Genomic DNA, 16,099 nt, shown 5'->3' on the forward strand with positions numbered 1-16,099 from the left:
GTACTTGCCTCGAAATGGATGTGAAGGAGTATAGACAAAAGCAAAAGCCAAATACCAAGTCTTATTCATCAGAAGCAATCAGAAAATTTATCCTTTTGCCTTAAAGAATGAGAATAATTTCCAAAGGGTAAAACCAGTTTTAAATGAAACCACAAAAAATAAAGCTAAAAGGACAGAATCTGTTTGGATGTGTCACCAAACATGAATTCAGACGAAGAAAAAGCATGGTGCTTTCTGCCCATGAAAATTTGATTTCTCCACTGTTGAAGCTTAAAAGAATTCATTTAATCTCCTCATTTTCTTTATTTGTTGCATTTATATACTAATTGCTTCCACAAACTAGTGCATCTGCTGAAAGATTCAATTCCTTTGAAAAATTTCTAAAAAGATATTTAATATAATGATAACCACCGCTGAAAGGCAGTACGTAAAATAACCTTTTGATTGATATACACAAACAAATAAGAGAATAAATTTGCAACAAAACAAACATAAAAGAATTTTTAACAAAAAAAATTTTAACAGCATAAACTGTAATGTTGGATTCTATGAGTCATTGGAACGGTAAGGCATTTAAAAAGTAAAATAAATCGTGTCAACCCAAAATGCCCTTTTTAACAAGCAAATGCCCTAGAAGTTTTTGTGCCCTCTCCCCCAACGTAAATGTGCTTCGTATGCCCTTAATATTTTCTTTTCTTTTACAGGGCTTTCCAATGGGATCATGGACGGACATCTCACAACATGTTTATAAATATTTTATATAGCTTTTTATCTATTTAGAAATTTCAATTTAAATACAAAGGCGTGATTAGGCTAACTTTACGTCTGGCACAAGATTGTGCAAACTTCATGGAGTGTCCTAGGAAAACTGAACTCACAAATTGATGGGTGCACATCGAATTAGTCTTTCATATAAATTAAACAGTATTTTAGTAAAATGCAATTGACTATTCCTCTTTATCACATGGGAATGAAATAAGACATGGCAATGCATTATACTATAAGTTGACTTTTTTCAAAAAACTGTTTAATTCATGCAGCAAACTAATTCGAGATGCATTGATGAATTAGTTTTTTGAGGTTTTGGGGTGCACCTAGTAAAGAAGTAATTGTAAAGTTTCGCTTCTCAAGTCTTACCTTGCGCAGCAACAACAGTCATCACAGAAACGTCATCATAATCTTTTTCTATTTTCATTTCTTTTTGTAATTCAGTGCACTGTGCACGATAAGGTGATAAAACAAGGATGTTCTTTCCTTTAACGCCAGATTTCATGAGATAATGTAGAACAGAAATCTACAAAAAATTGTGAAACCAATGAAAATGTGCTAGCAAAACGGTTTCGTGCATTAGAGAAGTGACATGTGAAGTTTGTCATTACATTGGCAGGCAATTACATCTGTAAAACTACATGCAATTAAAAATTGAAAATTTTGCAAGGGCGCTCAACTTTATTGCAGGCACTGCGCGCCCTCGCAATATTTTCAATTAGATATCAAACAGAGAAGTTTCGATATAACAGTGCTTTTTTAAAGCAACATGTTTTAAACTAGAAGAAAATTAGAGTTTAAGAACAGAACTGCTCTATCGTATGTACAGTTAAATTTTTGTCATGGCACGTGAATGTGGTGTTATCAAACCAGTTCATCATAACAGTGGTTTACTCTAAGGATACCCTAGCTACTCAAGTTCGGTTGTGGACAAGCAGTTCCTAGAATGACCTGTAAAAATAGCAGTGACTATGCTAGAGAAATTCTAACCCAGCTCAATGAAACATGACTGGACTGGACGGCAAGGTTTGTGTTAACTAATCAAAAGCTGATTATAGAAATGTGAGCGCTGTGGCCTGTTCTAAAAGAGCTTGCTCGAACAATATGATGTACTTTCCGTTCATAAGTTAAAAAATCGTAAGTTATGTAGTAATAAATTTTACACCGCAATTTCATACGTGCTGAAGTGTTAAGATAGTTGATTATGTTTTTAGATGTTTGTTACTAAGAGCTAAAAATACTTTCAACGAAGACGATATCTAGAACATGCACATCTTGTGAAAGTAAGTTTCTCAAAGAAATCAGTTTGCCTACTAAAAGCGCTTCTATTACACTTTTTTACTTGTAGATTATTTTTTTATCTTAGGGACCAAGCACCGACACCTTGGAGTGAAGATTTCCTCGAGATACGGATAAATGAACTTATTTCAGTCTGTAATTTATTTTGGAAAAAGTTTTATGTAAAACTGTAATATATTTATGTAGCTTTAAATTTTAATTATAATTTTTTTAAAAAAATTGCAAAGTTTAAGCGCAAATATAAATTTTTGAGACACGGAGATCGAGCTCTTTTTGAGACCTGGCAAAAAAATTTTTCTATCCAGACTTTCTAGCCATTAAATAACATGTGCACAATAGATAGTACTCAAATATATAACATAAAAAAAGTATACAAATGCAAGATATAGTACGTAAAATAAACATTTAGCCTTACTTACAACTTTATTGATTTCGTCCTTATTCATTTTTGACTTTTCATTTCCTTTTGCAGTTGTAATAATAAGCGATTCTTCTTCTCCTTCAACATGAATAAATTTGAAAGGAAATGCATCACCTTTCGGCCATTCTACATTGTCCTCTTTTTTGCGGCGAATCACAGTCTCGTCTGTCTCGAGTTTCCCTTCATAAAACCGATTTGATGGAAATCGACAAATCTCTTCATGCTTTAAAAACCAAACATTTCTTTATTTCAATGTAATGCCTTAAGTCAGATTTTTTTAATTATCTATGTTAGTAATAATACAATTAACTACTATGACTATTTACGGATTTAGCAGGTTTGGCAAAATATATAATATTACACAGAGGCTAATTTTATATTTAAAGTATACTTCTTAACAAGCGGAATTCAACATGTTTTGATGAAGATGAAACGGGAAAAATGTTTTGGTTCATCAAAATTACTCGCATGAGAATACTCACCATTCTGTACTGTATTTTAAGCATCATTGCTTCATTTGAGTAGCGCTCGAACATTGATCTTCCAAGGCCCAACTCTCTTGCTTTTTTGCATTTTATTATTGGTCGAAGTTGTTTATGGTCACCGATGAGAACAATTTGCTCAGCTTGTGAGCCTAACATTCCGCAAAGTGTTTGAGCTTCGATACACATTGCGCATTCGTCAATGATGCACTGGCTAACAAAACCCTTACATGGTTTCATAATGCGATCACTGTAAGCTGCTGTACAAGTAGCAAGTATCACATGCACGTTGTTGTGTGCTATAGCCCATTCCTCAGCAAGTTTCTTTACCTAAAGTAATAGCGAGTACATAAAAAAAGCGAAATGAAACTAAATTAGTTTACTCATTACTTTTGAAACGCTTGCCTTCAAAATCAAAAATTTTTGGTTATATAAATGCATCAAATAAATACTTAAACCAGCGTGGATCAAATTTACATTGCAAAACTTAAGCAAGGATACAAATCCAAAGATGATGCAAAGTTCGAAAAATTGTCTTTGCTCTTAGTTAATGTAAAACCATTTGAAGTTAGTGAATATTTTTTAAATTCATTTCACCAGTTTAGTTGATAAAAGTAATCAAATAAAAAGTTTCGAAAACGCTTCGTAAGGAACATTCATTGATCACATTCGATATCGTAATCAACAATGGCTTACAATCTACTTTTCACCACCGTTTGATCCAACTTTTTTTATACACAATATAGACTGAGCTACAGGATGCCACGAAAAAAAGGAACCCATACAAGAAATATACATGGATTAAATGAGATCTGAATAAGACAACTAAATCTGCAATGGCTTTTTCTTTCGCAAATTAAATTAGTGACACGCTTATAAATGCTCTTAGCAACTATGGAAAATATGATTACAGTTTTTTGGCTGTTATAACATTGTCAATGTCGCTTCGATATCACAAATCTTTTGCGAAGTATATATAAGATGAGCACAATTGTATAGAGCACTTTTTAATTTGTCTCGCATTAAAAACTTAAAAACCGTTATGAAATCTCAGAGGAGCAGATTTGTCAAATTCATTGAAGAATGAGTCTCACGTTAATGCTTTGCGTGCTTTTGTTTACTTCTGTTAATAAAATTTCGTGATCGAATACAGCGTTGCATCAATAATTAAATACAACATTGCAACAAAATTGTCAGATCTTAAATAAGGTCCAGTCTTAGCTGCATCGCGTTAGGAAGAGAAAGACAATTCAAACGGTTTATTTGTATTGAATAGACGACGACAAATGTGTAATCTATTCGTCAAATATTGTGTAGTCAGCATAATTTTCTAAATACCTTTTGAAAGTCACGAATCTGCTGAGGGGAAGCGAAGCGCTCTTCCTTGATACACTGCTTGAACTCATAATCGAATCTTTTTATTTCGTTGGCAAATTCGCATTTCGAACTACGTATTACATGGTGGAGACAAATATCTTGAAATATATCTTCTTCCTCAACATACGCCGACATCTTTTTCGATCGAAATGCAGACATTTGATCAGGTATAGGGAACGTTTTGCACTCGATCTCTTGTCCATATATTCGTAAAATGTTCAAATCAGGGATCTTCATGAGATATCCTATAAAAGTTCGTAAATATCTGTTATTCAATATTATTTAACATCCTTCAAATTTGCTATGTCTATTAAATCAATGTTGTATTGGTGTAAGAGGAACTTTCTTCTCATTTTTTAATAACACGTAAATAGAGAAACTGCAAAATGGCCGCCATATTGAGTTTGTTACTTCCTGTAGTGAAAATCTAAAAACTAATAAGATTCCATATCTTGCACGAAGCTGGCATAGCTCAGTGATAAGCGGGACGCATCGCCAGCTAGAGACGAGAGTTCTAATCGTGCTAAACTACTCTTTAATTGCATTTTTTTACCTCTCAAAATCAATGAATTTTTTTTTATATAATACAACAATTTCTGGTTAGGGTTAGGGTTAGGGTTCGTATTATGGTTAGTACTATGGTTAGTTTAGGGTTAGGGTTGGTATTAATTTTGTCTTTAATTTCGCATTTTGTTATCATTTTATCTAAGTATTACCATTGATTGTCTAAGGCATGTTCTCTTTCAGTTTCAAGATTGCTGCCAATGTGCAATTCCTCGCTTTAAAGGCTAGTCATTTTTTCATTATCGCCATTTTCAATTTTAAATATGTATTTTTTCAAAGGCATCAGAATTATTCAAAATTTCTACAGAGGTATTCTTGCTCATGAATTCTTTAGTCTGCTAAAAGTGTACAGAGCTATCTTGGTCAATTTAAATTTTCGGTCATTAATGTCAAAATGAACAGCAACTATTTTTTTTTGCTTAACTTAATCCTCAGATGACAACAAAAATGCTTGTTAAAAGTTGTACAAGCATGTTTTTCTAAAATATTTTTCAACAAACATTTTAGCAATAGAAGGTATTGACCCCTTAATTTGCTCGTATAGCAAAACGAGCAATTAAAGAAAGTTTGCCATGGGAATGCGTTATAAACTCTAGCTCTTACAGAAAACATTTTTCATGCTTTCAGAATAAGTTGCAGCCTGTTCACGCGCAAAGTTATTTTGAATGGCTACGATTTTGAGTAGATAACGGCCGTACCAAAAATTCTCCCATTTTCTTCGCTTGTTTTCACATTCGTGTAGCAAAAGAAAAGTTGCAATAATACATGTAACTATAGTAAATATGATGCAGGTAAGCTCTCGGATGTAGATGGAGCTCTTACTCGTGTCAATTAATTTCCAATCCAAGAAGGTAAGCCTGGCGCACGAGTCAACAGGAAAAGGAGTAAGATTACTTATGATTGGTCAACTTAATGAATCGGTTGAATGGGGCAGGGTATTATTTTGAAGGGAAAGATTGCTTTTATTGGTAGAAGAATACAAATACTATTTCTTTCTTTCGCCAATATAGAAAAGAGTTTGCAATTTTATAAAATGATTATAGTTTTCTTCTTACAATAAAAACGAAAAATGACTTTAAAGGTTGACATTAAACTAGTAAAGAAATTGAAAGAAACATTTAATATTGACGAAGAGTACGATAGTAAACGACGACTTAGATCCACAGAAAGCTATGGAAGCAGCCGTTGACAAGACAAAGTTCCTTATTAACCGACTTTCAAAACTACACAGCTTTACTGACACTGTTAATGATGAAGATGATTAAATGTTATCAAAGAATTTTTGTTATGAGAAACTTTAGATACTGTTAATATTTCAATGTTGAATTGATTAAAATCAACTGTTGTTTATAGTGAGAAAAAACTTTCATTGAAAGAAAATCCTTTATCATGGTTTCTGTTTCAGTCTTCTTTTTTAAATATTAGTGAATAGCAAAGTAAACAGAAAGTGCGCAAAATAATGAAGTTGGGCATTCGAAATCATGTTTAAAATGAAATTAATTCATCCATTGAGGAAATGATAGTATTTTCACAAATAGCATTCTAGTTTCTCAAGACTAAGGGCATTTTCAAACTTCAAACTCCCGTACGCGATATAATCATAAGACGGAATATGCAATATCACGCGGAAAATAGATCAGCGAAAATGTTTTTTTTTATTTTCTTTTTTTAGTTGATTGATTAAAACATGCACCAGAAAAAAATTCCAGTTAGACATTAGGCATGATTGAGCAAGTTTTTTTTGAACAATTGACAAGCACGTGCAAGTAGATTATTTTGTTCCTTTTCAACTAGTCATTAAGCAAAACTAATCAAAATTTAACGACTTTTGATATTTTTAGTCGGTGATCTATAAAGGTTCGCTATTTTGCATAAGTATTAACCATTCTGCCTTGAAACGGGAAGGCAGTTTACCAATAATACTTTTAACGGCATGTTTATCTATCGAATATTGTTAAATTAAAGTTCCATGTTTTACTAAGGTAGTATGTTTTATTAATTTACATGCCCTCTTACAATTTTACATCATGCTACATTTTATTTTTATTTTCAGAGTATTCATGTTAAGCTTCACAAATCGTCTCAATAATGCAAAAGATTAATACATGTCATTGAAAGAATTCATTGTCTCATTTTTCAGTTGGTCTTCTTGCTCCGACAAAAGTATGTTTCTTCTCCAGTTAGTGCACTTACATTTAATTAATTCCAGCCCGTTTAATTTTGGACTAAAATCATTTAAACTGTCGAAGAACAATTTCACTGTATCTTCTTCATCAATTTCCAATGTAATATTATTAAAGTAAAATAATATTTTTTCATTGTTTGGCATCATCAAACATTCATGCTTCTTTGCGTACTCTCGTACTTTTCGTCAATATCAAATGTTTCTTTAAATTTCTTTACTAGTTTAATTTCAACCTGTAACGCCCTTTTCCGTTTTTATTGTAAGAAGAAAACTATAGTAACTTTATAAAATTGTAAACTCTTTTCTATATCAGCAAAGAAAGAAATAATACTTGTATTCTTTTATTAATAAAAAAATTTTCCCTTCAAATAGCCCCCTGCCTCATTTCCGATTCATCATGTTAACCAGTCACAAGCAATCAGACTTTGTCTCCTGTTGACAAGCGCGCGCATGGTTTACTTTCTTGGACTGGAAACTAATTGACACGGGTAAGAGCTCGGGCTACTTCCGAGAACATAACTACATCTTAACTACCAACTATAACTTTTGCTTCGAAAATTTAATCATATTTTTCCTATTATTGCATCAAAATTGAAAACACGCAATCAACAAACATCCCATTTACCTGAGAAAACAATCTTCTACAAAAACTTTGGCACATAGAGATTTTACTTATTCATACAGATATAGTTCTGTGGCATATTTTTTTGCCGAAGAATTTTTGCTCGTAGCTATAAATTACCCTTCACCTGAAATGTTACAAAAAAATCAATAGAAAAACGCACGTGCTACGACGTCAACAGATTTATTTGATGGTCCAAGATAGAATACAACAGCGCGACTGGAGTCATCTTGTTCCTTCATAATTCCATCAAATCTTGACTTATTGCAACTTGCAAACCAGTACGCAATATGGACGCCAACGACTGTTTTCCCTGTGCCTGTAGTCAAAGATATTACAATTTCTTAAACTAAATTATTGCTACAACTTTTGGGGAGTGCTTTAATTCTCTTACAATTTGGTTAACTGTATTAGTAGAATAACGAAGGAATAAACTACTGTTGTAAGTAAATATCGTACCTGGAGGTCCTTGGATGACAGAAAAAGGTTTTTTTAAAGCTTTTTCAACTGCATTGTGTTGATAACGATTCAATGAAAGAAAGTCCTTTAATGTTAGGTCAGGTTTAAGTTCCCGGTCTAAATTTAGAATGATGCAATTAAGAATTTTTATGCTGCATGATCATGTTCAATCAAACTTACGTAATTCAAAAATCTCATTCATTTTAGAAAAAATAGTTAAAATAAAACGCGTGCTATGATTTGTCTATAACTGTGTTTTTATTAGTGTGTGCAAATTAGACCAGAGCTCTATCAATTAATTTAAACCAGATAATTAATTTGCAAATCGATGATGAATCGATTCGTGGAAAAATTACAACGTTTCTTTTAAATTTATTTGGTCGGTAATATTCATAATCTCTGTGTTGACTAAAAAAACTATAAATTACAAGCTTTACCAGTTCTTTCTCATTCCATCTCAGACCATAGAATATATTTGAAAAGTACTTACAGATAGTGTTTTTGACGATTTTCTGCTTGGTGCAAATATTTTTGACGAGATCTGATGTTGTATCCTTCGCGCTCTGAAGGAGAGCTTCATAACTACGCCTAGCAAAATGAAATATTAAAAAATAAAGACCACGTTTGAGAATACTATTTATACGTGGACATAAAAAATATTGAAAGTCTATTTTCTTTGCCTCTGCGTAACTTGCGGGGAGATTTGAGCAAAATAAATGAAGTCCCTATATTTCTAAGAGTAATGATCGAACAAGCAAGGTAAAAGGAACATTATAGCACTATTTGACTTGAACTGAAGCCTTCATTCTTTCGTGAAGGATTAGTTTTCCCTTTACTAGTTTTCTCACACATTGATTTGTTTTCTTTAATTTCCTTTTGTTTCCATTTTATAAAAAATTTGTACTTTTCTTTAAGAAATTTGTACACATTAAGGGTTTTTGTAAAAACTTATGGCAATTTCTGTCGTTGAGTAATAAAGAAAAGGTATCATCCACGCAACGTTTGCTTTTGACACTTTTCAAGTTTACTTAGATGCAAACGTTTTATATCAATAATAACGTACAAATAAAGAAGCAAGGAGTGGTGTAATTGAGAAACTATGTACAGCCAGCCATCGATTTATTTAAACATGGTGTTGTTAAAACTAAACTGAACACCTTTGATGGAAGCTGACATTAGTTCCCCAAATGTCTCCTAAGACAAAAACTTCGTTCTTTTCACCTTTTTATGAAACTATACCTCTAAACCAAGTGAAAGAACCCAGTTTTTTAGATGTTTCTGCTCAAAAACGCAAGCGTCCTATAGCTAACTATCATACATTGCAAAGGAACTCTTAAGGATTTGTACACACGATTTGAGTTTTTTATTCACACAAAGAAAAGATGTCTTTCGTAAAGTGTTTGATAAATAGTATGCATAGATTGTCATCATAGGAGCTCATTGAAAGTGTTCTTAAATCATTTATTGAAAAAGATCTTTCTTTCAAATGGATGACAGGAAAAATTCTGATTTAACCGTTTTGTCCTCCCTAGTAATGGAAGGGACATGTCTTTTATACCAGGTACACTGCACTCGTCAAACTTCCCTGGATGGTAAGGCCAAAAGTGACATCGAGAGAAAAGCTAATATAATAAAAAATGTTTGTTTATTTCGAGTAATGTCATCTTTGTATTTTTGTAAAAAATATTTTACCATTAAGAATTTCTACAGGCGCAGTTCTCTAGCATTTTAGTTCATGCATTGTTAGTGTGATCTTCTCTATGTAGATAGAACGTTATAAAGGTTACGTTTTTGATAGAATCAAACAGTATTTACAATCTTTTATCTAAAATAGAACTGTTCCTTCACGACAACAACCAAAACATGATTGTAAGAAAGGCAGTAGACATTACTGTGCTGATTTTTTTTTTAGGCGATAAATTTTAAATTGTGAAGAAGAGCGCCTGTCAATCTTTCAGTTACACGTCATGGAGTCTGTCTAAATAATTTAACTAATGGCTGCCGTTTGGAGATGACTTACAATCTTTCTTCTCATTTTGATAATGGTAGATTTTGAAATTTTCTAGCTGGCGTTGACAGTTAGGGAGTAGTTTCCAGAAATGCATAGTGCTTTAAAATAATTCTTTCAGAATTATTTGGTAAGTGTTCTTCTTTTAAACAACTCTCTTAACCACTATTAAGGTATCGTTTGTTTATTTATTTTGGTTTTTGTGATTTTTAAAACAATTTGTACTATAATTAGTGTTTTTCATTTTTCAATACCAACTTGCATCTTACCTATTTGGAATGCTTTGTTTGATCATTTCTGCAGCAACGCAACAAACTTTTTGTTTGAAAAAGGATTCAGGAACAGGCAATGCACTTTGAATTAATTTAGCAGTATAGAAGTCTTCAGGTGGTCCCATTGCTTTTGTCTCTACACCAGTCTCATCTGCATCTTCTTTTGATTTACCTTTCCATTTTCTAAAAATCTGAAAATGTCCTACCCAATATCCAGCATCAGATTTTTTCATGTTATCTGAATCCTTAACGCGGACACACATCAAATTTAAGTCTAGATTGCCCAAGAAATGTTTAATGCAGAAATCACGAAGCAAATTAAATTCAAGGCAACATCTTCCCTTTGCATCTAAAAACGTAACACAAAATCTTTTAAACTTTTGAATAGTTCAGATTCACATAATTACTATCACTTCTTAATTTTGCAGGAACGAAAGCAAACACAAAAATGAGCAGGTTGCCATTTGAGTTAAGTAAAAGTCACGCTTTTGAAAAACAAAAGCAAATCCACTGTTAAATAAATGGTCGTTTATAATGGAAAAAAAGATAATTCCCTTCTGTCAAAAAATAGTTCAATTGAAGAACAACAGAAAGTCAATATTAGATATGTTCAGCAATTGAAAAAAGTTCAAGCGAGAAAACAAAGATTGTTTTCTATTAGAAACATGCAATTAGGGCAACCAGTAGAAATTTATGCCTGAAAAATCTATCGTGAAGTTTCTCCAATCATTAAATGTTGATAACAAGCAATGAACTGTTTAAAACCTGTTTTCTATTTTTTAACAGAAACAGACGTACCTTTAACAAAATTTACACGAAGATTCCATAGGTTAATGACATCATCATCCGATACAGCTGACGTAGCCATTTCCATCTTAAGAATTGGTTTCCATAAAGCTACGTATTCTTTGATTGAGGAGCATGCGGAATCAGATGGTTGTTTGTGTGCAGTAAAAGAGAAACAGGTGGTAGGTGATTTTCGATGTTCTACGCATGCGTAAAATCTGTCAGTTATCTTGTACAGTTGAACAATTGGAGCAAGAACACCACGTGACATATGCGAGCATAACTGAACAGTAACTGGGTTGAGCTGGGATAAAGTATGTGTCACTTGTATTACTTGATCCGTAGACTCAAGTTCAGTTTGATTGGCACGACGGCTATTTAGAGGTTTCAAGTTTGCGTTTTCCATAAACTTCCAGATAACCTTGTTTAAAGAGTCTTTAACAACTCTAAAGAACGAGAGCTAAATTTGACTATAGCAATAAAGGGGAACTAGTAGCTGAGAAGTGGAAATAGAAAGAAGAAAAATAATGTGAGCAATAAAAGCGGACTTTATGTGTTTCAAAATCAAGTTTTGTTTCTTTTTGAATACATCTTCAATTTAAGAAGTATGCACCATTGTGTATAGTGTGTTAAGATTTTTGTTGCAACATATTAAGTTAAATCATAAAAGCCAACAATTATGCCAACAGGCAATAATTGTTGAGGTTGGTTTTAGTTTTATGACTTCGCCGTGGCTTCTTATTGTTGGCTTATTCCGCAAAATTGCTCTAAAAATGCTTATTTTTTTAAGTTTTATGATGGACTGTAGAAATTGTGTTAAATGCTCTTATTTTGCCTTGACATTTCAAATTTGTATCTTTCTTCTAAGATTAATTTTTAAAGATTTGTTGTTTTCCTAAACTTTTTATATTCCTGTACAATTTCTCCTTTTCCGTTTCCACCTTCGTTTCCCTTCTCCAACCCCATATTCAATATTCTTTACCTTTCACTTTTGACATTCGCATCTACTTCTTGTAAAACATCACGCATGTTTTTCAAATTTGAAAGCTTCAAAGCATTCATTATTCTATTCCAGTCTTTCATTTCCATCCAATAATGGCAATCGTTTTCCGACTCCATTGATATTTCTTAAAGTAAAAAAATTTGCTGAGTTCTCGATAGACTTTTAAAAAAAATAATTACTTGTGACTGTGTTTTCTGTAATTACAAGGAGAGGAATAACAAAATTTGTGTACTCAGAAATCCTTGGTGGTGTAAGCAGCGTTATTTGATACTATCAAGAAAACTTTCTTAGCTCGCAAACATCAAAAGCAATAAATGGAAGTAACAATCGTCAATCGATATATTATAGATATGATATTGATGATAAAGAATAACTGAAATAGCTGAACTGCATGAGCATGTCTTGTATGGTGAGAGTAAAAATGTACAAAGCGCAATAAAATTTGGTACTATATTAACTTGCTAAAATGCAATGCAATAAAACATTATACGCTATCTTAAAGCATTTTAAACATAGAATGGTTGAACATGTATTTCATGCAGACGTTTTCGCTATATAGCTGACAAATATTTGACGGAAAAGGGAACAGCCTTAATATTATACATAATTTTTAATAATTCTTCCTCACACAGTTATCCTCCAAGTCGTCATGACTCATTTTAGAAAACATTATTATCTTAATAAACTTTTGATATTCCTCAAACTAACCTTGAGATTGATAATTCAATTTATTCAACAGATCCTTTGATACCTCGATATCTTCGTCATTCACCCTTGGCTGTGATCGATTGTCAAAATGTATCAAACGGAGCTTCCACTGAAGTTTGATAGAATTCTTGATTTCATCTTTTTCAGGATCAGTATCAAGACCAAGATGGCTATCAGAAATGGAATAATTGGGAAGCAGATCAGCAATGTTAGAGCCAAAGAATACGTTTAGGTTTTCTAAGGTCATTTTGTCAACATAAGCAACAAAAAACTTCCCAGAGCATGTCTTCAAATCGATGGCCAGTTGAAGTTTTTTTGTGTGTTTCTCAAACTTGCTCGAGTTTCGTTGCACGTACGTGCAATGTTCACAAATTTCAGTGATATGATCAAAGTTTATAACAGCATTCCTACTCTCCAAGGCGGCAATGACTAAACGATGGGCAATAACGTCAATGTAACGGCGAATGGGTGAAGTAAAATGACAGTAAGAGTCAAGGCTTAGATCGTGGTGGCCGAACAAAATTTTTTGCAAGGTTTCCTGTTGACGGGCATCATTTACACTATTTTTTGCATCAGGCGTTCTACTTGACAAGTTGCTTGCGTTTGGCCATGGGTAAGGAATGTAGTCAAAGTTTTCCCCAGAACAAATATAGCTGCTTTTTTGCTGGATTTTTCTTCGTCGCATAGAAGCCAACGCCAAATGGGGGAAGTGGTCCAAATCGCAAAGAATCCTTGTCAATTCTTGAAAACTAGCTCGTTCTTTACCTCTTTGTATCAATGAATTCCATGCTTTGCAAGGCACTGTGAAGCCCGTTTTCTCTTCGTCCAGGTTGTGGGTTCTCAAAAAGTCTTCTTGCGTAGAAAAAACACCCATTATTTGTTGAAAGCGCTCATTCCACTCCATCTCCTCATTATTTTTTGGCGGTGGCTGAACACGAAGTGGGGTCGTGTCGGGAAATTTCTCAAGCAAATATTTCGCTACATAGTAATTTGCCATTATCATTATTTCTTCGATCAACTGATGTGCTTCTTTTTCGTTTGGACGGTTGTCCCCACACGAATCATAACCTCTTTTCTCGTAAAATAATGATTGAAATCCTAGACGCAATCTTCGATGCGCTTGGGCAAATGAATGTCCAACTGATATCGCTTCTTCCACAGTCAGCTGCCTTTCCTAAAAGTGAAAAATAGATACTGACCACACGTCGTTCTTTTTTTATGAGGTTTATGTCCTTTTTGAACTTTTATGCTTTGAAACATTTTTCATATTAATCGTAATATTTTGCTTCATATCTGTAACTTAAATTGTCAGTCAGCATAAAACGACAGGTAAAATATGTACGTGACAATTTAAGAGTTTCTTGCCGCACCAAAAAAAATGCCGGCGCCATTGCTTGTAGATAGACTGCAGAAAATCAGTATAATGTATGGGAAGTAGAGTGCGTATTCATATTTATACTTGGCCTACATTATCATAGTTTGTATTAAAATAAATAGTGATTATGGATTAAAATAGATTAACATAAAAAACGATAAACTATGAATATATGCCGCACATTTTTTTGGTCACTATTACAGATTAAATTTATGAATCCTTTGATACGTCAAGGTTCCTTTTTATGTATGATGGAAGAAGATTCTAGATAATAAAAAAATGCACATTAATTAAGATAGGTAGCTATGGCATACCTGTCCATCAATTGCTCGGTCAACTGCAGCTTCTTCCTCAATAATACGTTGGGCGTCAAGATAAGTCAATTGTCGTGTAGATTGCACAATACTTCTTTCTATTTTTGCCTCACCAACAACGTCCCCATCGCGCGTCACTTCAATACTGAGTGTTATTGTAAGACGGTCTTTACCTTCTAGCAAACTGCAGCATCTTTCGGAAAGCTCACGAGGCAGCATGGGAAATACCTTTCCTAAGTTTTTGGCATAATACGTAACGCCGCGTGATCTTGCTACGTTGTCCAAAGGCGTGTCGGATTGAACGAAATAAGCAACGTCAGCAATATGTACTTGTAGTAGAAAGTTGTTAGTGCAAAGCTGTCGAATACTGATTGCATCATCAAGATCAGTTGATTCAGGGGGATCAATAGTAAAAACATGATCGCGGTAGGCTTGTCGACTTAATTCGCTTTGAGGAATCTGCCAGTTTTCATTAAACTGATGAGGAATATGATCAAGTTCTCTGCCAAAGTCTATCGCGATGTTGTACTCTTCACAAAGAACATTAATTTGATCGGTGCAATCGCTACGATTAGAAATATGCCGTACCGCATAACCACGAGGATATGGGAGATTCTCCAGCCATTCTGAGTATTTCATAACAATAACACGTTGGCCAGCTATGGCTTCGGCAAGTTCATTATTTTGCAGTATCGATGTGCCACCTCCGCTGTTTTGGATTACGATCGAATTTTCGCTAAACTCAGTATGAGGAATATGGTTCACAATCTTTGGCATAAACTTATTTATCGGTGTCATTATTTTCTTGTTGGCACGGTCAACCTTGCAAACATATCGTCGTTCATCTGGTTTGACGGGTCTTCTAAGTATTCCTAGGGATGAAAATGCTAGTTATACAGGTTTTCAACATATATATGAATACTAATTACAGAATTCTAAAGAAGTCTTTTTTTGTTGTTTTAACAAAGTCAAAATTATGATAAGGTCTTATATTTTAAACAAGTTTTCTACATTGCGAATCACTGGCTAAATTTCTAAATACTTACTGAAGGATTCCAATGAAATGAAATATATAAAATTCAATGGTGCCAACTATGAACAGTTTTGTCAATGTGTTAAAAAACTTAAAGAATCATATGAACAAAGAGCAGCATCTTTATAATTGGGTGGTTTTTTATAACAAAGCTTACAATAACCACGAAAACATAATTTTGTATGAAAATATGGAAAAAAGGGGTAATTTGCTATTCAATTGTTTTAAGTAAGATCTCAGCACTTTTGCTGTCATTTTTGTGATATGTACATTGATATTAAAAAAATTAATTGAAAAAGACGCAAGTGTAAGAAGAAAAACAAAATATGCATAGAACGATAATGACTCCACTTTGACTTCTGATCCATGGACACTATTTTTCTAGTCTCTCTAATAACAGCCGTTAGTTTAACTGTTAATGCC

At 33.3% G+C, this 16,099-nt stretch overlaps 1 protein-coding gene and 1 long non-coding RNA gene across 3 annotated transcripts in view; one reads left to right on the plus strand and one right to left on the minus strand.

Annotated features, from left to right (window-relative positions):
• The window catches only part of LOC124447621, an 81,329-nt gene that overhangs the window by 2,679 nt on the left and 62,551 nt on the right, over nt 1-16,099 (minus strand). For both annotated transcript variants that reach the window (XM_046998583.1, XM_046998584.1), the window contains 12 exons: nt 14,644-15,515; nt 12,955-14,128; nt 12,226-12,370; nt 11,256-11,689; nt 10,455-10,806; nt 8,668-8,765; nt 8,178-8,294; nt 7,882-8,037; nt 4,309-4,592; nt 2,971-3,300; nt 2,487-2,711; nt 1,138-1,294 (listed from right to left, as the gene is read on the minus strand). In XM_046998583.1, coding sequence (XP_046854539.1) covers nt 1,138-1,294; nt 2,487-2,711; nt 2,971-3,300; nt 4,309-4,592; nt 7,882-8,037; nt 8,178-8,294; nt 8,668-8,765; nt 10,455-10,806; nt 11,256-11,689; nt 12,226-12,370; nt 12,955-14,128; nt 14,644-15,515 — 4,344 coding nt within the window. The remainder of the gene's footprint in view (nt 1-1,137; nt 1,295-2,486; nt 2,712-2,970; nt 3,301-4,308; nt 4,593-7,881; nt 8,038-8,177; nt 8,295-8,667; nt 8,766-10,454; nt 10,807-11,255; nt 11,690-12,225; nt 12,371-12,954; nt 14,129-14,643; nt 15,516-16,099) is intronic.
• Nucleotides 805-2,488, plus strand: LOC124447625. The gene is made up of 3 exons (XR_006948772.1): nt 805-1,794; nt 1,983-2,051; nt 2,135-2,488. It is a non-coding gene; the product is annotated as an uncharacterized LOC124447625 (long non-coding RNA).

This window comes from Xenia sp. Carnegie-2017, unplaced genomic scaffold, assembly GCF_021976095.1.
Source record: "Xenia sp. Carnegie-2017 unplaced genomic scaffold, XeniaSp_v1 HiC_scaffold_23, whole genome shotgun sequence".
Lineage (NCBI taxonomy): Eukaryota > Metazoa > Cnidaria > Anthozoa > Malacalcyonacea > Xeniidae > Xenia > Xenia sp. Carnegie-2017.